This window comes from Otolemur garnettii, unplaced genomic scaffold (assembly GCF_000181295.1).
Source record: "Otolemur garnettii isolate 467f Iridium unplaced genomic scaffold, OtoGar3 scaffold00102, whole genome shotgun sequence".
In the NCBI taxonomy this organism is placed as follows: Eukaryota; Metazoa; Chordata; class Mammalia; order Primates; family Galagidae; genus Otolemur; species Otolemur garnettii.
Genome location: NW_003852497.1, coordinates 846,730 through 872,829, shown reverse-complemented (window position 1 = coordinate 872,829; position 26,100 = coordinate 846,730). Strand labels below are relative to the sequence as shown.

Genomic DNA, 26,100 nt, shown 5'->3' with positions numbered 1-26,100 from the left:
ATTCAAAGTAAAATGAGATCATTAGTTTTCCCATCAGAAAGGACTGACCAATAGAGAGAAAGATGTTTGCAAACAGCTGTAGAGGACATACGATTATAAGTGCTGTTACAGTAATGGCAGGCTGCCCATTTTTAACATTTGGAATAGTGCTTAATTTTAAGTCTTATTTCAGAGGAAATACAGAGCCAGAATCATAAGTGAAAATCATGATAAAGTTGTTTAAAATACAAAAGGGAAAGAGAAAAAAAAAGATATGAATGATCCACATTGGTGCTATGTAAGAAAGCTACTTTAGGGTGCAAGAGAGATAAGACAGGCTCAAGCTAAGTACACAGAGGGCTCAAAATAATTTCAATTCATGTCAAGGTTAACAATACCGAAAACAAAGTAAACAAGAATTGAATTAATCTAATTTTGTAAAGTAATGGCAGGAAAATAAAGCATTTCTTAAAATGCTTTGGGTAGACTAATTATAGAATAAGTCAAACCTATGTTCATCCTTGTTTAGAAGTAGGCAGTATTATTAAAAAGGTGATATAATCTGACTTCAGTAGGAAAAACAAACAAGCCAATACTCTAATAGTTCCCATAGCTTCTAAGCAACTTGCTGAGTTACTCTTTCTTTTAGTCATGAGTTGCCTGCCATTTGAGATGTGTGACAAAGAGCAAAGGTACATCAAGCAGGCAACCCAACAGATGGGGAAAAAAGCCATTTCAAATATACCTAGGCACAAACAAGTTTTCCTTAGAGATTCTGAACCTGGCCCCGGGTCATAATGGGCAAGATTACCAGCAAAGGACTTCACTGCTCAATCTCATTTATTTTCCCTCTGGGATAATAACTCCCCAAATATCCACTTCACTTCCAATAAAAAAGTGAAAGTATTCCCTTCTTTCCTTTCTTACAAATAGGCTATGGAAAAGTTAACATAATATAAAGTTTTCTTCCATAGACTAAACTAATTGGGACAATGTAAATATGCATTTAGGTTTTAGTTTTCTGTGGATAAATTATCCATCAGCAATTTAGCTGAGCTGCTTCCAACATCTAGAATTTGGGGTGTATGCTCCCCCAGCAAGAGTAACTTCTTTCCATAACATCTTAACAAAACATCTGAGAAACAAAATGATTGAATGTGTTCTAAAATGAAGATTTTTAAGTATCAAAAATCTTAGTTTTCTTCTTCTGTTTTTTGAGACAGAGCCTCAAGCTGTTGCCCTGGGTAGAGTGCTGTGGCATCACAGCTCACAGCAACCTCCAACTCCTGGGCTCAAGTGAGTCTCCTGCCTCTGCCTCCCAAGTAGCTGGGACCACAGGCACCCATCATAATGCTCGGCTATTTTTTAGTTGCAGCCATCATTGTTTGGTAGGCTGGGCTGGATTCAAACCTGCCAGCTCAGGTGTATGTAGCTGGTGCCTTAACTGCTTGAGCCACAGGCACCAAGCCTAGTTTTCTTCTTTTAATAACCTATCTTGTTATTCAGTTGAAAGTTAGTAACATATTATACTGTATCTATTCTATTCTAACATGAATGTTAGTTCTAGACCAGACAAAAGAGATATTTAAAATATTCTTCTGTACTGAACAAAATCCTAGTCTTTCTATTTTAATAACCTACATATATATGGAATGTGTGAAAATCTATTCAAGGAGAAAAGAAGAAATTTGTAATAATGGAATTATTTTAAGCCCTTTTTAATAATTGTGCAGTCATATGAAGACACAGTCACAACCACCAAGGTAGAATTTACCAAAAGCAACAGATGGTGTTTGACAGGCATACATTTCCCCCCTTCATTTAAAGAGAAAAAAATAGTAAATGAAAGCAAGAGATAAACTATTTTGATTGTTACCTTTCTCACATTTCTTTTTGGAAGCTGACGAAGAAGGAATCATAGGTAATTTCATCAACTCAGCACGATTTGATTCATTCAGTAGGTAGTGGGACTTATAGGCATATGAACTGAACATGGGGTCTGAATGGTCCTGCACTATTAGCCCTATACGGAACAAACAGAAAGACATGAGCTGCAATGAAACTACCCATGATTCCATGAGAAAAAACCCAACACCTATTATGTAGTTGTGCTTTAAAGTGTGTGTGTGTGGGGGGAGGAAATATGGAAAAAAAAAAAGATCTGATAGAAAAGTTTCCAATAGTTATTAAAGAGATTTTGAGTTTAATGTCTTATTCCTATGTATGGCAAAAGAAAACATAATTTGGAGATGTAAATGGTATTTTCCATCATACTGCAAACCCCCTAAGGAAAATAAAGCTAGGCTATATTCCTTAATATTTAGAATGCTATGATGATTACCCTAAAGACAAAATGACATCAATTAGTTAGAAGAATCATTCATATAACATAGTAGGCCCTGATCTACCTTTAACGTATCAAGTAACACTCCAAGAGACACACCCCCAAAAATCCTGCCTTTCTCTGCCAGAAAGAGAAACTTTTCTTTATCAACACAGTACATGAATTTAAGGGAGCCATAGTTTTTTGAATTTTAATGAGGCAATGCAAAGCAAACCGTTTTAATTTTTTCCTAGCCATTATATAAAGTGATTAACAACTGAAGGGTTTAGAGAAATACAAGGTAGGTCTGCTCTGACCCGACGTGACCCCCCCCACTACCTGTGACTCTCCCCCGCCCACACACGCCCCACTTCACGATTGAGCTATTAGCCACTCCTAAACCCAGGCCAGGAGAAATTTCTCTATCTTGATTGTTGATCAGTGTATAATACTCTAGGATTTAACAAATCATGATGGCAGTTCATTTAGAGATCATTTTGAGGGTAGGGAGGTACCATTTACTTATTTTCAGATAAGAACTACCCTGAATTCTTTTGTGTCCTTTGACACAATAAAACTTGAAATTGCTAATAACATAAAAATCTTTAATAAAAGTTATGTATTGTTAAAATGAATTTTAAACATTTAATAGAGGAAGTGTAACATAGGAAAAAAACGGGCTTTGAAATAAGCAGATACAAATGCTGGTCCTTCCACATAACAATTTATGTGACTTTGGGGAGATTATTTAATCTGGGCTTCAGTGTCTCATCTGTATAAAATGGGGGACATCATATCTAAAGTCAAATGGAATAAATCATTCGGACAGTGTTTAGCAGAGTTGGATTTATATATGCAAAATAAATTGCTATTACTAGTATGAAAATGAAAAGAAATCCTAGCCTCTCTTATACATTTTAAATTACCATTACCAAGAAACTCACAGAATATTAAGTAACTTTTGCACAACCCTCTAGCTGAAAGGAAATGCTCAGGAAGATAGTATAACACCCTGAGAAAGGTCTGAACATGCTTCTCTAAAGCTCCAAACAGTTCTAAAAATATTTGTGGACATTTCGGTCTTTAAGAATTAATGATTGTGAATACACCAAAAGCAATAACTAGGAGAAAAACCTAAGTAGAAGGAAAATTTCTGTATGAGGTAAGAAACAAGCAAAGCAAGCTAAGTCTTCCAATCTGAAAACACAGATGATTACGGGGTCTCTTTCTGTGTGTGGATTGATTATAGCTAGGTCTCTTAAAAAATGTAAATACTAGGCTGGGTGTGAAGATTCACACCTGTAATTCTAGCACTCTGGGAGGCTGAGGTGGGTGAACTGCTTGAACTCAGGAGTTCAAGACGGAGACCAGCCTGAGCAAGGACAAGACCCTGTCTCTAAAATTAGCCAGGTATTGTTGTGGGCACCAGTAATCCCAGCTACTCAGAAGGCAGAGGCAGGAGGATCACTTGAGCCCAAGAGTTTGAGCTATGAGGCCATGGCACGCAACCCCAGGGTGACTGAGTGAGACTGGCTCAAAAAAAAAAAAAAAAGTAAATACTTATAAAATAACACACATTATTTTTTTTTTTTTTTTGAGACAGAGCCTCAAGCTGTCCCCCTGGGTAGAGTGCCGTGGCATTACAGCTCACAGCAACCTCCAACTCCTGGGCTCAAGCGAGTCTCCTGCCTCCGCCTCCCAAGTAGCTGGGACCACAGGCGCCCGCCACTACGCCCGGCTATTTTTTGGTTGCAGCCATTATTGTTGTTTGGTGGGTCTGGGCTGGATTTGAACCTGCCACCTTAGGTGTACATGGCTGGCACCTTAGCCGGTTGAGCTACAGGCGCTGAGCCAACACACATTATTTACTTTTAAACACTTTTGATTTAAGCTTCTGAAATACCAATATCTGATCTATTTAGAATCATTCTTTGTTAAATCCTGGAAAGGAAAATGAAAATTTCTGTTTATTATATAATCTTTTACAGTTAAAATATCTGGGAATTAAATAATCTTGTTTAAATAGGCATTTAAATACAATAAATCTTCCAGAATAATTCAAATTGACGAGATGTAAATATAAATTCTGGCGTTAAAATGTGGGTTTTCCCTCCATTTACATTATTTGCAAGCTTTTAGTCAAGTTAAACTTAACAGATTAGCCAGAGTTTCCATAGTGGACCATTTTCTACCTTCCCTGAATTGAAAATACCTATTTTAAAAGTCTCTTACTTATTGAACAAAATAAAGCAAAATAATATATTGGTATACTGATTCAGCCAATGGAATACTTACAAATATGGTATTTAAAATGTTGGCTAAGTTATGTATATTTATACATTTTCAATAAATGCAAGTGCCTAGGAATGGTAGAACAGAGAAAGTTTACAAAGCACTAAGAGACTTTATCACTCCCACTCATCTGTTTAAAAGTCTCTAAAGCTAAGTATTCAATTGATTATTTAATAATTTCTTCCTATCATTACTGTCTGAGGGACAGGGAGAAGGGACAGGCACGTAATGCCTTTTCCCTATTTGCCTATTTTAATCCTTTCTGTCACTTGTCACAATGTGGCAGGAAACATTTTCGACCTACTTCCCATGTACCAGCCAGATTTCAGAGCAGGACACGATACAGCGGCTCCAGTAAGGAAAGAGCGGCACTAATGGCAGAAAGCCACGTGCCCTTAGCAGACTCAGGCAACAGAAAGCGGCATGTGCATGGACCCAGCTGGCTGTGCCACAAAGGCCACTAGCTACTTAATGTTTTACTGCCTACCTCCTCTAAGTAGTTTTTTAAAGATGACACAAAAGCAAAACAACTTAACATCTACTATACTATTAAAAAATATTTTTATAGTACTTTTATCAAATTATGAGGTTTCCTAATGCAAAACAAAACAAAACAAAAAACAACTTTCTTCAGTATAGTTTAAATATAATCTAACAGGCTTAATGGGCCTTAGATTCCTTTTGAATGTTTCCCACTGAGGGAAGTTTAGAAAACTTAGCATGTATACAAAAAACAAAACAAACAAAAACAGTACTTGAGCATATTAGCTGGTTTCTATAATGCTTCCTAAGTACCAAATCAAAGTTTTATTATAACACAGTTGAAATAAAGCTGGATATTCTATAGCCTATGCAACTAAAGAAGATCTATTTTATATTTAATCACAAACGTAAGTTCATGACTCTCTCAGGGACATAATACTGTTTTTAATTATCAATCTCTGGGCATCCTTAGATGCCAACAGCTGGCAAGTGAGAAGCCTGGCTTGCTGGCTCTTACTAACACCACCACATATGTTGCTTGGCTGTGTCCCATCAGGCCTTCCTCAATGCCAGACCAAAACATTATGATAAAACATGCCACGAGCAACTGAAAAATAAATGTGCTAGTCTTGTCTTCCAAGTAAAATCTCAGTCGGCTGAAAGTTCTGGATTAAGGAACACGACATGGGAAAGGATCACCTTCCAATGGAAGAGGTGTTTACAGAAGGGGACAGATGAACCTCTTGATGCTCTAAACAGAAAACTAAGAATTTAATAAGTCTAAGTCATTTTCAGAAATACAGTTATTTTTAGCTTAACTTATGGACATTTAACATTCTAACAACCTGGATATGTAACATTATAAAAGGGACGAGTTACTAGAAATGTTTGCCTCTCTTGGGGATATAATATAATAAAATTCCACACTGGGTGGGAGACTGTACTAGACAGCCTGAGGTTTCTCCCAATGCTGAGACTTTATTTTAATGGGGAAATATGCCTATGACCTCAAAAAGAAATACAAAGGAAAGACCGACACTCACCTCTGGCACAAACGAAACAAAAGCCTACATTTACAGCAGCAGCAGAACTGCTGTTCCGTCTGGCATGACCACTGCAGATGAGGATGCAGGAGGACACAAACACGCTCCCGGCGGCAACGCAAGCATCCCCCGAGTGATAGGCCACCGGGCACCTCAGACATCTCAGCATGCGGCCTATTTAAAGACAAGTCCAAGAAAGGAATCTGAGTAAAGCACATCAGTCAGATAGGAAAACAGATTTGGGGACTAGGACTAGTTTGGGCTCCCATGTGTGCTAGTAATAATCAGACAAAAACATTTTTTTCTTTACTACTCCAGTTCTGTCATTCCTGTGCATTGCGCCCTTTAAATGCAAGCCTAACACTCATTTAGAGATTGTTCAAAGAAAAAATTGTCTGTTCCAACACTGGAGAGATGACATGCAATGTGACCTAAGGGATTTATTTGCAAGGGTAAATTGTTTTTTTTTTTTTTTTTTTTGAGACAGAGCCTCAAGCTGTCCCCCTGGGTAGAGTGCCGTGGCATCAAAGCTCACAGCAACCTCCAACTCCTGGGCTCAAGCGAGTCTCCTGCCTCCACCTCCCAAGTTGCTGGGACTACAGGCACCCGCCACAACGCCCGGCTATGTTTTGGTTGCAGCCATCATTGTTGTTTGGCGGGCCGAGGCTAGATTTGAACCTGCCACCTTAGGTGTATATGGCTGGCGCCTTAGCCGCTTGAGCCACAGGTGCCGAGCCAGCAAGGATAATTTTGAATGTATGAAATTTTCTTCTCATGGTCTGAATTAGAACCTAAATCCTACTTGACATGCTATTTGCTATTTATTATGGCTAAACTGTTAAATGTTGAAATAAACAGAAGGAAAATGTTTTTTATAATAATGTGCTTAAAATATCATTTGTCACTGCACTTAAAAAGCCTTTGCTTCTTTCTCAGCTGTTTTACCTTTACTTGCTTTGTGGATATCTTTTTCCATAGAGCAGGCAGAGCAGCAGTGCTGGGGACAGCGGAATCCTTTTGATTCAAAGATGGCAGTGGGGAATTTTCGAACACAGGCTTCATGATAAAATTTCCCACAAGCACCAACAGAACAACGCTTCACATCTTTACCAGATACCTTACATGAAAAACATGGGTGCTGCCCTGGAAAATTGGTGAGGGACATATATTAAACAAAATCTGATCAAAACGTATTCCTTTTAAATAGAAGCAGCTACTGACATCGAACAACTGCTCCTGGAAGAGTCGACTGATACATGTAAGAATTTTTAACACACACAAAAAGCATTTAAAATAAGTAGCTAAACTTAAAGGGTATTTTATAAATTTTGCTAGAATAACTGATTATCGATTTGGAGAGACAACACTAAAAATGATTTAGACCTCCAAAACTTTATAGAAAACCCAGAACAGAATTTTTCAACAATTGGGAACAGAGCATGGCAAGGTCTTCCTCATATAGAATAAAGCAATTATCAAAGAAAAACAGATTCCATTAGATAATTACTGAAAATTTCTATACACAAAACAGATACAAAATGAAAACCCATAGTCCTAATTAAAAGGCAGAAACTAATACCTCTTATTCACATTATAGAAAATCAAGGACAAAGAAAATATTCAAATCATCCCAGAAAAGACAACTACTTTCAAACAGAGGTGACTGAAAGAGAAAAACAGAAACCAAAACCCAATGGGACAATGGGACACCGTGTTCAGAGTGGACAGCAAGTATCACCCAGCCAGAATTCCAGGCTGACTGAAAGTATTTTTTAAAAATGAAGTGAAATTAATACTCATTGGGAAAAATTAGTAAAACTTTGTTCTTTGAGAAAGATTAATGAAACGGATACCCCTGATAAGAGTAACTAATAAAGAAGAAAAAGAACCAATATTAATGATATAGAAAATGAAAAATAGGACATCACTATAAATCCTACAAACATTTAAAGGATAGTAAAAGTTTATCACTACATTTTTGTTATTTTGAAAATCAGATGAATGAACAGATTCCTAGAGAATTAGAACTTACCAACACTGGCACAAAAATAAATAGAAAACATGAATAATTCTATAAGCTACTAGAAGAAATTGAAACTATAGTTGGAAACTTTCTAGCAAAGAAAATTTTAGGCCCAGATGATTCTACCGGTAAATGTGTCAAACATTTAAGGAAAAAAAAAACACTGACCATTATGATAGAAATTAAGTAGAAAAAAAAAACAAGTAAAGGACACACAGATGTGGAAAAATATGCAACAAAATGACAAAGGACTATGTTTTGTTATGTAAAGAGTTCACATATGGAGAAAATGCATATAACATATTAAACAAAGATAACTGATGGGTGGAAGGAGAGTAATTGGTGAGACACACCTATGGTACATTTTACAAGGGTACATATGTCAAATCTACTAAATGTAGAGTATAAAAGTCATAACACAATAATTAAGAAAGTGCAGTGAAGGGTAGCGCCTGTGGCTCAAACGAGTAAGGAGCCAGCCCCATATACCGGAGGTAGTGGGTTCAAACCCAGCTCCGGGCCAAAAGAAAGTACGGTGAAGGCTATGCTAACCAGTTTGTTGTATTTCAAACTGTATATAAAACCAGCACACTGTACCCCATAATTGTATTAATGTACAAAGGCATGATTTAATTCAAAAAATAAAAAGAAACAAAGATAACCAAATAAGACTTATAAACAACTATAAATCAATAATGAAAAAGTGGGCAGAAAGTATATACAGGTGATTTACAGGGAAGAGAAAGATAAACAGTCAAAAACCATAAAGAAATCCTCAACTTCACTACTAATCAGATAAAAATGCTAATGAAACCAGTTGTGAAACAGGAGCACAAGTAGAGTCTGATGCTACCAGCCACTGACCAGGGTGCAGGGAGCAGGGCTCTCAGGTACTGTTGAGACAACTTACACGGGAAGGAACCACCTTAGAAGGAAACTGGGCAATACCTCCTAAAATAAAAGTGCATTCACCTCCTATGGCCTAGGATATGTTGCCCTGGGTAGAGTGCTATGGCTTCACAGCTCACAGCAGCCTCCAACTCTTGGGCTTAAGTGATTCTCTTGCCTCAGCCTCCAAAGTAGCTGGAACTAGAGGCGCCCACCACAACGCCCGGCTATTTTTTGTTACATTTGTCATTGTTGTTTAGCTAGCCTGGGCCGGGTTTGAACCCACCAGCCTCGGCATATGTGGCTGGCGCCATAACCACTGTGCTACAGGTTCCATGCCTAGAAATGATTTGCAAATAGTTTCTTTCATTCTATAAACTGCCTTTCTACTCCTTTGATAGTATCCTTTGGTGCGCAAAAGTTTCTAATTTTGATGAGTCCAATTTGTCCATTTTTCCTTTTGTTGCCTGTGCCTTTGGTGTCCTATCTATGAAATCACTGCTAAATCCAAAGTCATGAAGCTTTTCCACTATGTTTTCTTCTAAGAACTTTATAGTTTTAGCTCTTATATTTTGGCCTTTGATCCATTTTGAGTTAATTTTTATTTATGGTGTTAGGGTAAGGGTGTAAGGGTCCAACTTCATTCTTTTACATATATATCCAATTTTTCCAGCATCATCTGTTGAAAAGATTGTCCTTTCCCCGCTGAACGGTCTTGGCACCCTTATCAAAAATCATTTGACTACCTATGGGAGTGGCTGTTTCTGGACTTTCTAATCTACTGCATTGGTCTACAGATCTGTCTTTATGCCAATGTCACAGTTTGTACTATTGTAGCTTTATGGTAAACTTTCAAATAAGGAAGTTTGAGTCTTCCAAATTTTTCTACTTGACTGTTTTTAAAGCAAATTTCCCTTTTAAATTTCCTAATACACATATACCAAACTGGATTATATCTAACCTTTGTTGGCAGAATTCTACTGGATTTTACAGTTAAGACAGAAGCCCCCCAAAAGTTTTGATAGTGAGATACCTGGTCCCTCCTATCAACAGCTTCTAACTCTGATTAATACTTGAAACGGTGGGGAGTTTGGGGGAGCCAGAAGTATATGCCCAATTCATGTCCAAACATGAAAACACATTCTGAAGGCCAAGTAAAACACCATGCAGTTAACTCTCTTGAGCCTGCCAGTTGGCAGACTGTTCAAAAGTCTACTGCAGAGTCTAAATGTGAACAATAAAATATTTTATATAGGAAAAATATAAGTTACATGTTCTAAACAGCTTCTATGGCTTAATTGGTGTGTATGTGACTGAGTGCGTAGAAGTGTTAGGATAATGATTTGTGACGTGTATGTCCATCCTACTTAGCCAAGAGGGGAAAAGGCAATGAAAAAGTACAAGGATTCTGGAGTCGAGCTCACTGGATTCAAATTCCAGTTTTGTTGCAGGGTGTCTTTGTGACTTTGGTCAGGACACTAAACTCTCTAGGCCTGAATTTCTCCTTCTAAGAGATGGTAATAATACTGCCTTGTAATGTTATGAGGACCAAATGAGATAGTAAGATAAAATTCATAGTATTAACAGCTCCTGGCATTCAGTAAGTTAGTTCAGAGTAAAAAATATTAATTTTTTGTCTAAAGGATTTTTGGAGGCAATCAGATAAAAAAGGATAAAATAAATATCTGAGAATCAAAATAAAGGGGGAAAAAGGAGTAGAAAAATAGAGTCAAGGGTAAGATCAGCACATCTACATATACTTGACATCCAATCAACTCTTAGTTCCTCATGGCTAAAACAGAACAGAACCAGAAAACACACTAATGTGGTTCCTAGAAGCAACACAACACCATCTCTAATTGATTTTCCACTTGCCATGCTGTCACAGATTAAACCACTACCATCTGCTTTCTATGATTTTAACCAGAATCATGGCTACCTAAGGAAGAAACTAGCATATTCATTTTCTATAAATTATTTTGATAGGTGGCAATCTAAGGATAGTGGGATAAGGAATAAATGGTGAATCTCAAGTTTACAAAGTTTCCAGAAGCTCCATATTTCCACTCAAAAATGTAATCATTATGGTTATACTTTTGATTGACACTTGCTGCAGTCTATTAAGGATTTTAAACCAATTTGTTGAACACAGAAAATCTAAAACCTACCTGAAAAATAACTTAATGCACATACTTTGTTAACTCTTAAGATCAATAAACTCATGTCCATAATTTTTTTTTTTAGACAGAGTCTCACTATGTCACCCTAGGTAGAGTGCTATGGCATCACAGCTCACAGCAACCTCACTCTTGGGCGTAAGTGATCCTCTTGCCTCAGCCTCCGAGGTAGCTGGGACTACAGGCACCCACCACAACGCCTGCTATTTTGTTTCTGTTGCATTTATCGTTGTTGCTTAGCTGGCCTGGGCTGGGTTCGAACCCGCCGGCCTTGGTGTTTGTGGCCAGTGCTGTAACCACTGTGCTACGGGCACCAAGCCATCATGTCCATAATTTGATGGGGTTGATCGTAGAAGGAAATTTGACTACTCTTTTGATTTTGGGAAGCCTAATCACTAAATGGTATCAATGAATTTGGTGACAAACCCATGGGAAGGAAAAAGAAGGACCAGATAAGAGTGATGAGATTTTGATGTCATGGGAAATGGGAAATGTCGCTACTGCACATTCTTATTCCTCCCTATTCATCTGTTCATATCTATCAAAGTAAGTAAGTTTACCGGTTTTACATTCCGTGCAGATGAACTTTCCATCAGGGACTGATGTCAATCCCAGGCATTCCAGGTGAAAGTGCTTGCAGCACTCTCCCTCACAAGGAGTCAGAGAGTCACCAGAGCTTTCACAGATCTGTAATATGGAAAAAGCAGTGGTTCTCAAACCTTAAGAAACATCAGAACCACACAAGGGACTCATTTAAAACAGATTCCTGGATCCCTCACCCAAAGGTTTTAATTCAGTAGGTCTGGGGTGGGGTCCAATCCTCACAATATCCTGAAGATGCTGCAGCTGCTAGTCCTTGGCCTTTGCTTTGAGAACCAACGGACTAGATAATTACAATATTTCCAGACCCAATATGGTAACAAGTTTGAAAGTCATACTTGATATATATGTATTTTTTTGAGACAGAGTCTCAAATTGTCACCCTGGTTAGTTGCTGTGGTGTCACAGCTCACAGCAACCTCTAACTCTTGGGCTTAAGTGATTCTCTTGCCTCAGCCTACCAAGTAGATGGGAAAACAGGTGCCTGCCACAACACCCAGCTATTTTTGTTGTTGTTGTAGTTGTCACTGCTTTTTTTTTTGAGAGTCTTGTTATGCCACCCTAGGCATAACATGCCACCCTAGGTAGAGTGCTGTGGCGTCACAGCTCACAGCAACCTCAAATTCTTGGGCTTAAGCGATTTTGTTGCCTCAGCCTCCCAAGTAGCTGGGACTACAGGTGTCTGCCACAACGCCCAGCCATTTTCCCACTGTAGCTTGGCTGGGGCCGGGTTTGAACCGGCCACCCTTGGTATATCGGGCCAGTGCCCTATCCACTGAGCCACAGGTGCCACCCCAAAAATATATTTTAAAAGTCAAAATAAATTCAAATTTAAGAAAATTCTTGAAATCAGTTGTCTGCCATTTACTTCCAATTAATGAAAGTTTACCACAACAAAGACTGGCACTTGCATGTAAGAAAAGAGCCAGAAAGAGCTCTGAGAGCTGCAGCTTTAAAGTCAGATCAAAATTTAGAAACATACTACTTTCTTTAATAGGAGTTAAGTCTGTCATTGGCAGGATACATCACAGCAACTGTATTAAGCCACAGGGTCAACTGTCAGCCGCCTACCTGACACACGGTGTCCTTCTTACTCATGCCAACGCCTCTTCTTGACAAACTTGAATCCACGGACTGCACATCAGAAACATCTGCATCTGCAGTAGCTGACGGGCTATCTCCTTGCTTTCCAAAGCCTACCTACACAGAAAACACAGCACATTTTTAAGAAAAACAAAACAAAAATTCCCTAAATGTCAGATGCTATGAAAATGCTAGTAAGATGTGTTCAAATACATCTTGGCACAACTTCATTTTTCCTCTCTTTTTGTAACTCATGGATACCATATCTCCGCTGTTTGGGAAGAAATTCTGGTTAAAATTAAAAACAAACTATACTTCTGTCATATAATAGAACAACAAAATTAAGACACTCATAAAATAACCAGTGATTTTGGTACCCTATGTGAATTCAAAAATTTTTCCCAGTTTTCCCAAATAAGTTAGGCAAAAGCATTATGAGCCTTTAGTCTGCAAAGCAATGGAGAGCACTGCGGGCAGAGCTGGGACGGACGTACCTGCAGGTCACTCAGTCCTCTGGAGTCGGAGTCAGACGTGTCTCTGTACGCTGAGCTAGTCATTTCTACATCAGTGGAGGCGCGACTTCTTTTCTTTAGAGGTTTACAGGAATCTGAAATCTCGCTGGCACCTTAACATAATACACTGAAATTAATTCTAATATAGTGCTTAAGGTTGTTTTAATTTCTTTTGTGGGAGAATATTTTCTGTCCCCAAACTCATCTTTAGTGTGAAAAAAAGCACAGCTCTCTTTGTAACTCTGAAGTCACAAGTCAAAATTAAGTTTCTGACCTTCCCAGTAATGAGTGATTTAATTTACAACCAGTCTATCAAAACATTTAATTCAGTTCTCCTGCTCTAAAGCTACTTTCAGTCGACAGAGCCCAAATTCCAACCTAAAAACCAATTCTGTCAAAACTGCAGGATAGCTGATAGATTTGGAGCAAGTCAAAGAACCATTCAATTTGGTGGGAGAAGACATAAAACCCAACACACTGTGCAGCTTACAAATATGGTCGCAGAGACATCTCCATCTTGTTTTTATTAGGGATGTGACAAATCTTTGATTTGTATTCGATTCGTACACGGATAGTGCCATTTTCCCCTGAATTTTGCAATTCAGTTGAATACTGCCCCCCCAATAACTTTTGGATGTTCGTAATTGTTGCATTTATTGTGACCATTAATAAGTGCTGCAGCACGGCTACACGTGCCATGCCATCTGGGAGGCGCACTGTGAGGGCTGTAAATGGACAGTGTCCAAGGGCAGCCAGACCACGAAGAGCTGGACAGGAGACCTCTACGTGGAAGTTTTGCGGGAAGGAATAAGTATAAAAAAAAAAGGCAGAGAGTAGTGTGGAATTTTTTTTTTTAAACTGTGTGTAATACAAATCCAGCCAAAACAATAGTGCAAAAAGTTACAAAGCGACAATCTCTTGGGCTAATGCAGTACAGGCTATACAGAAACAGCCACGATGAAATGTGCAGATCAGGCCCGGTAAAAACCAAGGAACCAAGGAGACGGTTAATATTTCAACCCACGGTTTGTGTTTTGGATGTTGCCCCCCAAATTTCCACACAACAAACAGACATCTAGATCAGCCCAGCAAGCTATGGTGGAAGTGTGCAGTCCAGAAGCAACTACGGAGAAACAAAGTCTCCTGAGGCCGGGCGATCCACAACAGGCTGAGTGAGAGCAGCACTTGGTCCACAGCCACGGTCTGTGGTGCAGGATGTGGGCCTCAGGACGCTGCTCGCATTACTGGAACCTTGTTATCACATCCCATTCTACAAGTTTTCACTGAATGTTTCCTGACATCTATCAGTAAGGGATGCCTGCCCATGTTAATGCTGATTTAAAAACACAAGTACACAAATCTATCTCCTTCATTGCTGGTGTATGGACCCAGGACACCACCATAAAGTATTTCCTTGGCCTAAAAGATCACTGGATTAACAAAGAGTTTAACAGAGGAACAGCAGTGCTGTACTGAGAGGCTTTCGAAGGGAAACACAGGTACTGCCATATCCGATGAGTTTCTGAAAACGCTAGAAAAATGACAGACTGTCAAGGACAGCTGTCATACTGTTCTCCATGATAACGGCACTAATATTTTTTAAAAAGAGCTTTTAATGATTGTAATGTATACAGTTGGGCTGTTTGGCAAAACCCTGCAGGATATGCATTAATGATGCTTTATTTAAAAACAAAAAAACAGTCCATGTTGAAATTGATCAGTGTAAGTTAAACGGTGGTTTTTAGGCTGGACCCATGATTTAAGCTGTACCCATCCAGCTCAGAACAAAAAAAAAAAATCATTTGAATGTTAAAGCAATTGTTCAGAGTCTTGAAGAAGAAACCAGGCAAGAAAATGCCAATAATGATGACTGGCAAAATCAAAATTGAAAACAAAGAAACTGTTTATCAAGCCGCCGACAAAGAAATCTTGCATGGAGACTACAAGTCTGGAGTTTCTGGGATGAAATTGTACAGGAATCTCAGTCCACAGTTTCCTCAATCGCTGCGGAGACGGAGCTGTCACTGAATCTGACAGAGCCCTGCACTCCCCGGTCCGCCGACCCTGTGGAATGGTGGAAACACAAGGCAATCAGGCCTCCTAATCTCGCAGCCATCGCGATGCCTTTTCTTGGAGCTCCGCCAAGCAGTGTTCCCTCCGAGAGGCTGTTCAGTTCTGCTGAGGATCTCCACGGAGACCATCGCTGCAGACTTCTCCCCGAGAATGCAGAGAGGCTGGTGTTTTTTTTTTTTTTTTTAATAATGCAATTTGCCCAGAGTAAACTACAGGTATAAATACAGTTTGATCTCATCAAAAACGCACGAATCATACTATGGAGTTTGTACTGTAGTCAAATTGCACACAAAAAATACAGATATAAGTTTAAGGTTTCTTAAACTTTTTGCATATCTCAAATAGATTTGCATAAGGTCATCTAATAGTGGCCATAAATATGCTATGAATCATTTTAATTTACAAAAAGATTTTACAGCACTGTAAAAATAAATGTGGCAAGATTTTTTTCAATCAGGTTGTCCTGTCTGATTTGTCATTGTCCATGTTTGACAAACATTAATAGCTACTATTCGGTATTCAGTCGAATACCAAAAAAAGTGGATTCGTCACATCCCTAGTTTATAAGCCAGTGAACCCCCAGAATCTTATGGAGAAAGTTGGAAACCGTATGAAGTCTACGTAGTGTTCTCCAATTTACCAAAACAAGTAAGACTTTTCACATGGAGGTACAGAATAAAGATCAACTTTAAAAGTGTCTCTCTTTCTCCCCCTCTCTCTCTCTCTCTTTCTCACACACACACACACACCCTCAGGGAATACTGCAATTTCACACTGAAGAGTAACAACAATGATTTACAGAGACAGACAATACATAAAGTACAAGTAAGTTTAACTCTTAAAAATTAATTTTAATCAAAGAAATGCAAAGCAACATTATAATATTAACTCACCTTTCTGTAATCCAGTCTTCAATGTAGCCTGAGGAACCATTTCAACCTGTTTGGACAGAAAAACACAGCATTAAAAGGAAAATTATTTTCACTTTTAATTATTAACAGAGGGAGAAAAAAAATGCTTTCATCAATCTAAGTAATGATGAGTGATTAATGTATCTGAAATCTAAACTCAGTCCCATCTTCTGGGTAAAGTTCTCTGTCTGAAGGTCAGGGAGCATGTAAATCCTAGCTACCTGTGCTGAATACCAAGTGACGACACACAGCCACATGCTCTCTTGCAAAAACTTTTCCCACCATTCCCTTGGTATATGAAGAGAACAAGAATACTTTCCTCAGTGTCTGGGAGGCAGGAGAGGGGTTGTTTCTGCAACCAGCCCCAATGTTGCTATAAACCCCTCCCGCCCCAAAGACATTAGGTAAATGTTTACTTACTATGATACTCAGGTTAATGTAACTCACGCCACTTTAAGACCCTTCCGCGCCTGCACTCACAGCTAAGTTGCTGGGAATCAGGACCCTCTCTGTAGAGAGTGCTACAGGGCTCCATACAGCTGCAAGCTCAACACTTTTGCTGCTAGTACAAACTTAAGGAAATAAGTTTGTGATATTGCAAAAGCACTTTCTTGAGTGTCTTATGAACAGTGTCTTGATCCTACATTAGGAGAGCGAGATCAGAAGTTATTCTGCCAATGTATATGTAAAACACGTGGTAATCTGAGGATTGAACCATTGGAATCAGAGAAAGGATGCTGTCTGGAGGAGTACCTGTTTAAGCTATGGATTAAATTTCATGTTTTTTAATATGTGGTGAAATATGCATGTTGAAACACATTTTGTAAATATTTAAGGATTGTTCTAAGCTTTTTAAAAAATTTTATTTTTTTTACAACAGGTTAAAAAAACATACAACAGAAACGCTTTTATAAGATACAATTAGTAATACAAATATAAAATCTTCTAAACAATCACTGGCATTGTTCTACTACTAGCTATAACAATTGTGGCATTAACAATTTGACCCTTTTTTTGTACTTATTCTGCTTATTAATTTTAAACTGACTAGTCACAGACTGAATTTGGGAACCAGTTGGCAAAATCACAACTTCATTCATTTTGAAAATGAAAACCGTAGATCTGCAAGAGCTCAGAAAGATTTTTTGGAATATAATTTCCTAAGTATGAAAGTTAATATGATAAATGAATGACAAATTAGTATATTACTTAAAGTTTAGTTAAATATTCTGGAAAAAATTGTCTTACATGCTTGGCAATACCACAGAGCAACAAAGTTAGATTTTAAATTTGGAAGTTTAAAATTATTAAGGAAATATTTTAAATAGAAAATTCCACATTCTTCCATGTTTAAATGATTTTAAAAATATAAAATTTATTGGAACTAATTCCATCTAGAATTTGTTTTCACAGGAAGTATGTGGGCTATAAAAATGGATATTCCTTCACTTTAAAATAATTAAGAATCTGATTGTGAGTTTAATTTAAAGGAGAATGGTTTCTAAAAGTTTCTTTGAAAAGGTAATTTAACTTGTATACTACTACATTGGTTACACTGGATTAAGAGAGTTCAGTCAAAATGCACCCCTACCTTTCTACTTAAACATTGTTTCTCTGACAACCTGATAGCAGGTGAGTGTCATTCCACTGGGAAAATAACATTCCAAAAAATCTGTGATATTAACAGAAAAACCAGATCATCTATGATTACCTGCTTCTTAAATATGAGAAGATAAGTTAAATTAATTTGATTGGTTTAAAAAATAAAAACAATATATACCAGCAGCTTAAACCAAAAATCAAAATAAAAAAAAAGGAAGTCAATGATGATTCCAAATAAAAATCACAAAACCATGAAATCATTTTGCTTGTAACAGAAATTTCAAAATAAATGTGAAGAATTTTTTAAAAAGTCCTGCACCACTGGCTTCCCATCTCCTGAAGCCTGACTATTTTCTGCAAAAATGACTGAAGCAGAATCACAGGTGTGGTTCTACCAGAATTGGGCACTGTCACCCACCAGAACAGAAGCATAAGATAGTCCAAAAAGGAAAACCAGCGTGGGGGAAAGTTTCTCATTCTTTTAAAATACCAATATAAGCCACAGCATTTACAAATACATTGTTTTAACTCTCTACATGTAGGAAGCCAACCTGCTCCTTTTTGATCTTCTTCTTTGGCACAACCTCAGTGGATTTCTCTGACTCAGAACGAGTTCTAATTGATCTTCTCTGTTGCTTCTTTTCTACTGAGCCTAAGAGATGATTTAAACAAACAAACAAACATTTGTTTACAGATATCCTGACATCTGTGTAATTAAGATTTGAATAAATTCCTTCCTTTTCTTATCCATTACTTCTGGAATTTTAATAGTGAATTACTAGAAAGCTATTAAATATCTGGGAGCATATAATTCTTTAATAGGTCAAACTATAAAGGCTGAGTTGAGATACAGAATACTAAATTACACTAATAAAGGGGAATAGGATTTTTATAAATATAAAGCCAAACCAAAATAAGAGAGACAATAGTTTAGTTGTTTTTTTTTTTTTTTTAAGACAGAGCCTCAAGCTGTCCCCCTGGGTAGAGTGCTGTGGCATCACAGCTCACAGCAACCTCCAACACCTGGGCTCAAGCAAGTCTCCTGCCTCAGCCTCCCAAATAGCTCGGACCACAGGAGCCTGCCACAATGCCCAGCTATTTTTTTGGTGCAGCTGTCATTGTTATTTGGCGGGCCTGGGCTGGATTTGAACCCACCACCTTAGGTGTATGTGGCTGGTGCCTTAGCCACTTGAGCCACAGGCACCAAGTCCATAGTTTAGTTTTAAAAGCAGGTAAACATATAATTTAGGTACATATAATTGAGGAGATGAAGGGACTGAAGGAAAGGGTAAAATGACTTCATTATCTAGGTGACATTAGGAATCACTGGTTCAAAATTCATCAGTATTTAACATTTTACATTTTAACAAATGAGTTGAATTAAATTCTACATATAAAATGGTTAATAGTGCTTGGTGTACTTATATAATATTTAATATTGTTATAAACAACCAAAGTAGGAAAAGCACAGAAATGTGACCAATATCTAACCATTAATTTGACTATCAAAGGACTTCTTCTTTTTTTAGAAATAGAGTCTACTCTGTCACCCTCTGTAGAGTGCCATAGCGTCATAGCTCACAGCAACCTCAAACTCTTGGGCTCAAGTGATCCCTTTGCCTCAGCCTCCCTAGTAGCTGGGACTACAGGGACCTGCCACAATGCCCAGCTATTCTCTTAGAGACGGGGGTCTCGTTCTGGTTCAGGCTAGTCTTGAACTCATAGGCTCAGGTGATCTACCCGCTTTGGCCTCCCAAAGTACTAGGATTATAGGTGTAAGCCACCAAGTCTGGCCAAAGGACGTCTTATATTTAAGAAAGAATTAGTACCCATAGTACAGTGGTTGTGGTGCCAGCCGCATAGTTCAAACCCGGCTAGGCCAGCTAATGGAACAATGACAACTGCAACAACAACAACAGAATAGCTGGGTGTTGTGGCGGGTGCCTGTAGTCCCAGCTACTAGGGAGGCTGAGGCAAGAGAATCACATAAACCCAAGAGCTGGAGCTTGCTGTGAGCAGTGATGTCTACCCAGGGTGACACAGTGAGACTCTGTCTCAAAAAAAAAAAAAAAAAAAGAGTCATGGAAAACTAACTGAAACAAATTGTAAAACTTCTTCATGTCAAATGGCAAAATAAGAAACTTAAGATTCTTACAGAATATATTCTTTAAATGTACAAAGAAAGCTCACATGGACCCCATTTTTGGAAGGATAAAACAAGGATTGAAGATCACAGCTTGTAGGAACACTAGGTTAGGGATGATTTCATTCTGGGACCCTGAGAAGGAATGATGCCTTCAGTGCAGCTGTCTTCTATGATTTCAGCACTTAGACCACTTAAAGAGTCCTTCCTAAATAAGAGCCACGACTTGCTAACCACAGAAGAAGCTACTAAGACTGCCTATAAGATCAGACAGAAGCTACTTCAATATAGCCTTCCTATTTTCTGGTTTTACTGCTCTCGGCAACTTGTTAATGGCTTTCCTCACCTTAGTTCAAAGCCAAAACAAAGTAAGATTCCACTACTTTGTTTTAGAGAAAGAGTAGTTTGATAATCATGTATTGTTTCGGAGCTGTAGCTAATCAATTTATAATACAGAAGTCACAAATAAAGGTGTTGGCTCCTCCTTTTACTCACCCTTCTCCTCAAACTTTTGAGGAGAAAATTTTTACTAAGACAACAGATATCTTACCCTCCTAGGCCAGCCTAAAGATCCCAGGGATCTATACTTTGGTATAATCATCAGTATTCACATACTACCAGAGAAGGCAAAAATGAAATGGAGTTACTTGAAAATAAACAAAAAATCTTCATTTGTCTTGAGGGTGACAGTATAATTGGACCATGAAGTACAGAGGAGATTTGATCCACTATCTTTTTTTTTTTTTTTTTTGCAGTTTTTGGCCAGTGCCCTACTCCTTGAGCCATAGGTGCCACCCTTGATCCACTGTCTTATAGAGGATAGAGCAACATAACTTAAAATTATTCTAAAGGTTACCAAAGAACATACACATTCAAAACTACTAAAAGCATTATGTTGATATTGTAAGAAAGAGAAAGCGAGCATTTCTAGAATTGGAAAATAGCTTAGAAATCTAGTCTGAATGCAAATATAATTCCTTAACCCACAGAAATGGGGTAGTGCCACATTTTATGTACCCCCTAAATTTACCAAGAAAAGGCTCAAGATTTTTCCTTGAGCAGTTAACACTGGCTAAGATGATAATACAATTGATTTCTGAAGGGAGATCAAGTATCCTTTCTGACTTTTCAACTACTTTTGAAGATATTTTCACAAAAACAAAATGGTCATTTTAAGACAAGGTATGCTTTTTTGTTTTTTTTGAGACAGAGCTTCAAGCTGTCCCCCTGGGTAGAGTGCCGTGGCATCACAGCTCACAGCAACCTCCAACTCCTGGGCTCAAGCGAGTCTCCTGCCCCAGCCTCCCACGTAGCTGGGACCACAGGCGCCCACCACAATGCCCAGTTATTTTTTCGTTGTAGCCATCATTGTTGTTTGGTGAGCCATACACCTTAGGTGTATGTGGCTGGCGCCTTAGCCACTTGAGCCACAGGCGCCGAGCCAGACAAGGTATGCTTTTTTTTTTTTTTTTGGGACAGGAGCCTCAAGCTGTCCCCCTGGGTAGAGTGCTATTGCATCACAGCTCACAGCAACCTCCAACTCCTGGGCTCAAGCGAGTCTCCTGTGAGCGCCCACCACAACGCCTGGCTATTTTTTGGTTGCAGCCGTCACTGTTGTTTGGTGGCCCAGGCTGGATTCGAACCTGCCACCTTGGGTGTACGTGGCTGGCGTCTTAGCCACTTGAGCCACAGGTGCCGAGCCAAGGTATGCTTTTAACCAAAAGCTGATAACCAAACTTAAACCAAGGTCAATCTTAATTTACAACCTTAGGTTGCCTGCCTAAGGAAGAAATCAGGCTGCCTTTTTCCAGATATGAAGAATTATAACCTTTTAGTTAAAAAGAGAAAAAAATGAAAGCAAATGTTCAGAGTAGATCTTAAATCTTACCATGAAAAGACTACATGAAAATATGATGTTCAGTAACAAGGGAAAGGAAAAAAACTAAGTTCCATTAAAAATCAAAGCATAGAGGAGCAAGATGGCGGCCGACTAACAACTTCCTTCCAACTGGGCACAGTGAATCCGGGGAGAGGAACCTCAGGCATCTCTGGCTGGTGGGACTGGCCCAGAAACATCCCTTTGGAGACACTAGGAGTTAGCAAGGGACTTCTGGATCCCATAAAGAGGACAAAAGCAGTGGAGAACTGGACTCATTGAAACCCTAGTCCAGAGGCACGGGAACATAAAGAGCAAGAGGAAGTGAAAGGGAAATTAGGGCAAGGAAGCAGATAAATCACTCATGAGGAAGAACCAGCAGAAAAATCCTGGCAACATGAAAAACCAGTCCAGAGCAACCCTCCCAGGGGACCATGAGGTAGCTACTGCAGAGGATTCCACCTATAAAGAAATGTTAGAAATGACAGAAGGGTAATTTAGAATACAGATGATGAAAACAATGAAGGAAATGATGGAAAATAACGAAAAAGAAATCCAAAAACAGAATCAAAAAAGATATGAATGATATGAAGAAAGGATATAGCAAAGCTGAAGGAACTGAAGCAATCAATTAAGGAACTTAAAGATTCAATAGAAAAGTATCAACAACAGATTAGACCATGCAGAAGAAAGAATCTCAGTGGTAGAGGACAAAGCTCTTGAGATATCTCAGATACTTAAAGAGGCAAAAAAGGAGAGAAAGAAAGCAGAATGTTCACCATCAGAATTATGGAACTATATGAAGCACTCAAACACATGAGTTATCGGGTATCCCAGAAGGGGAAGAAGAATGCCCCAGGGGAATGGAAGCCATACTTGAGAATATTATAAATGAAAATTTCCCAAATACCACCAAAGATTCTGACATATTCCTTTCAGGGGGATATAGGACCCCAGGTCGCCTTAACTCTAACCAAGCCTCTCCAGGACACATTGTGATGAACCTGTCCAAAAGACAAAAGAAAAGATTTTTCAAGCTGCCAGGAGTAAGCACCAGTTGATCTACAGGGGCAAATCTATCAGGGTGACTGCAGACTTCTCTAATAAAACTTTACAAGCCAAAAGATAATGGTCATCCACCTTTAATCTACTTAAACAGAACAATTTCCAGCCCAGAATTCTATATGCTACTAAGCCAAGGTTTTAAAATTGACGAAGAAATCAAATCATTAATTGATATGCAAACACTGAGGAAATTCACCACACCACCAGCTGTACAGGAAATACTTCAACCCATTCTACACAGTGACCATCACAATGGATCAACAGCAAAGTAAGAACTCAGAAATTAAAGAACAGAACCTAACTTCCACCATGATGTAAGCTATGGAATCTCACAAAATAAGATGAATAGAACACTACCACACTGATCAATTATCTCAATAAATATCAATGGCTTGAATTCCCCACTGAAGAGGCACAGATTGGCTGACTGGATTAAAAAACACAAATCATCCATTTGCTGTCTGCAGGAAGCACACCTAGCTTCAAAAGACAAATTAAAACTCTGAGTTAAAGGTTGGAAGACAATTTTTCAGGCAAACAGAATTCAGAAGAAAAGAGGAGTTGCAATCTTATTTTCAGATACATGTGGATTTAAAGCAACTAAAGTCAAAAAAGACAAAGATGGTCACTTTATATTGGTCAAGGGAAAAATACAACAAGAAGCCATTTCAATTCTAAATATTTATGCACCCAATTTAAATGCTCCCATATTCTTAAAACAGATTACTCAGTCTGAGCAATATGACATCCTATAATACCATAATAACTCAGGACTTTAATACTCCTCTTACAGAGCTGGACAGATCCTCTAAACAGAAATTAAACAAAGATATAAGGGACTTAAATGAGACCCTAGAGCAGGCGTCCTCAAACTACGGCCCATGGGCCACATGCCCACCTAGGACATTTATCTGGCCCACCGGGTGTTTTTGCTGCTGCTGCCTGTCCTGCTTAGCAGTTGACTCGTCCCGGGCCCACAGTCCGGCCCTCCAACGGTCTGAGGAACAGTGAACTGGCCCCCTGTTTAAAAAGTTTGAGGACCCCTGCCCTAGAGCAACTGTGCTTGATAGATGCATATAGATCACTCCATCCCGAAGATAAAGAATATACATTCTTCTCATCACCCCATGGAAAATTCTCCAAAATTGATCATATCCTAGGAAACAAAACAAACCTCAACAGAATCAACAGAATTGAAATTTTACCTTGTATCTTCTCGAAACACAAGGCACTAAAGGTGGAACTCAACTCCAACAAGAATGTTCAAACCCACACAAAGACATGGAAATTAAACAACCTTCTGTTGAATGACAGTTGGGTGCAAGAAGAAATAAAGAGGAAATCATTAACTTCCTTGAGCATAACAACAATGAAGACACAAGCTACCAAAACCTGTGGGATACTGCAGGTATCAGTTTTGAGAGGAAAATTTATCACTTTAGATGCCTACATTTGAAAAACAGAAAGAAAGCACATTAACAAACTCACAAGCCATCTTACGGAATTGGAAAAAGAAGAACAACCTAAGCCTAAACCCAGCAGAAAAAAAGAAATATCCAAAATTAAATCAGAGATCAATGAAAGTGAAAACAAAAGAATCATTAAGAAAATTAATGAAACAAGGAGTTGGTTTTTTGAAAAAATAAATAAAATAGATAAACCTTTGGCCAGACTAACTAGAAATAGAAAAGTAAAATCTCTGGTAACCTGAATCAGAAATGATAAAGGGGAAATAACAACTGATGTCACAGAGATACAAGAGATTATCTATGAATACTATCAGAAACTCTATGCTCTGAAATTAGACAGTGTGAAGGAAATGGATCAATATTTGGAACCAGTCTCCCTAGACTTAGCCAAGAAGAAACAGAGCTCCTGAATAGGCCAATTTCAAGCACTGAGATTAAGGAAACAATAAAAAATCTTCCAACCAAAAAATGCCCTGGCCCGGATGGCTTCACACCAGAATTCTATCAAACCTTCAAGGAAGAGCTTATTCCTGTACTCCAGAAATTATTCCAAAAAATTGAGGAGGAAGGAATCTTCCCCAACACGTTCTATGAAGCAAACATCACCCTGATATCAAAGACAGGAAAAGACTCAACTAAAAAAGAGAATTTCAGACCAATTTCACTAATGAATATAGATGCAAAAATTCTCAACAAAATCTTAGCCAACAGATTACAGCTTATCATCAAAAAAATCATACATCATGATCAAGTAGTTTTCATCCCAGGAATGCAAGGTTGGTTTAATATATACAAGTCTATAAATGTTATTTACCGTATCAACAGAAGTAAAACCAAAGACTATATGATCCTCTCAATAGATGCAGAAAAAGCATTCAATAAAATACAGCATCCTTTTCTAATTAGAACACTGAAGAGTATAGGCATACGTGGCACATTTCTGAAACTGAGCGAAGCTATCTATGACAAACCCACAGCTGATATTTTACTGAATGGAGTAAAACTGAAAACTTTTCCTCTCTGAACTAGAACCAGACAAGGTTGTCCTCTGTCACCATTACTATTCAACACAGTGCTGGATGTTCTAGCCAATACAATTAGGCAAGAGAAGAAAATAAAGGGCATCCAAATGGGAGCAGAGGAGGTCAAATTCTCCCTTTTTGCTGATGATTTGATCTTATACTTAGAGAACCCCAAAGACTCAACCACAAGACTCCTGGAAGTCATCAAAAAATTCAGTAATGTCTCAGGATATACAATCAATGTTCACAAGTCAATAGCCTTTGTATATGCCAATAACAGCCAAGATTAAGGCTAACTAAGAATACAACTCCCTTCACCACAGCTTCAAAGTAAATGAAATACCTAGGAATATCCCTAACAAAAGAGGTGAAGGACCTCTATAAAGAAAATTATGAAATCCTTAAATGGAAGAACATACCATGCTCATGGCTGGGAAGAATCAACATTGTAAAAATGTCCATACTTCCCAAAGCAATCTACCTATTCAATGCCATCCCTATTAAAATACCAACATCGTACTTAAGATTGGAAAAAA

General features: G+C 38.3%; 1 protein-coding gene across 5 annotated transcripts in view; it reads right to left on the bottom strand.

Annotated features, from left to right (window-relative positions):
• NSD3 (nuclear receptor binding SET domain protein 3) overlaps positions 1-26,100 on the bottom strand; it is a 130,915-nt gene that overhangs the window by 24,876 nt on the left and 79,939 nt on the right. For 4 of the 5 annotated variants that reach the window (XM_023516989.1, XM_023516991.1, XM_023516990.1 and 1 more), the window contains exons 8-15: positions 18,541-18,641; positions 16,370-16,415; positions 13,386-13,516; positions 12,880-13,008; positions 11,769-11,895; positions 7,066-7,263; positions 6,121-6,294; positions 1,856-2,002 (exon numbers count right to left, since the gene is read on the bottom strand). In XM_023516989.1, coding sequence (XP_023372757.1) covers positions 1,856-2,002; positions 6,121-6,294; positions 7,066-7,263; positions 11,769-11,895; positions 12,880-13,008; positions 13,386-13,516; positions 16,370-16,415; positions 18,541-18,641 — 1,053 coding nt within the window. Of the gene's footprint in view, positions 1-1,855; positions 2,003-6,120; positions 6,295-7,065; positions 7,264-11,768; positions 11,896-12,879; positions 13,009-13,385; positions 13,517-14,237; positions 15,468-16,369; positions 16,416-18,540; positions 18,642-26,100 lie in introns of those variants that run through there. The other variant, XM_023516993.1, reaches the window with a different exon arrangement.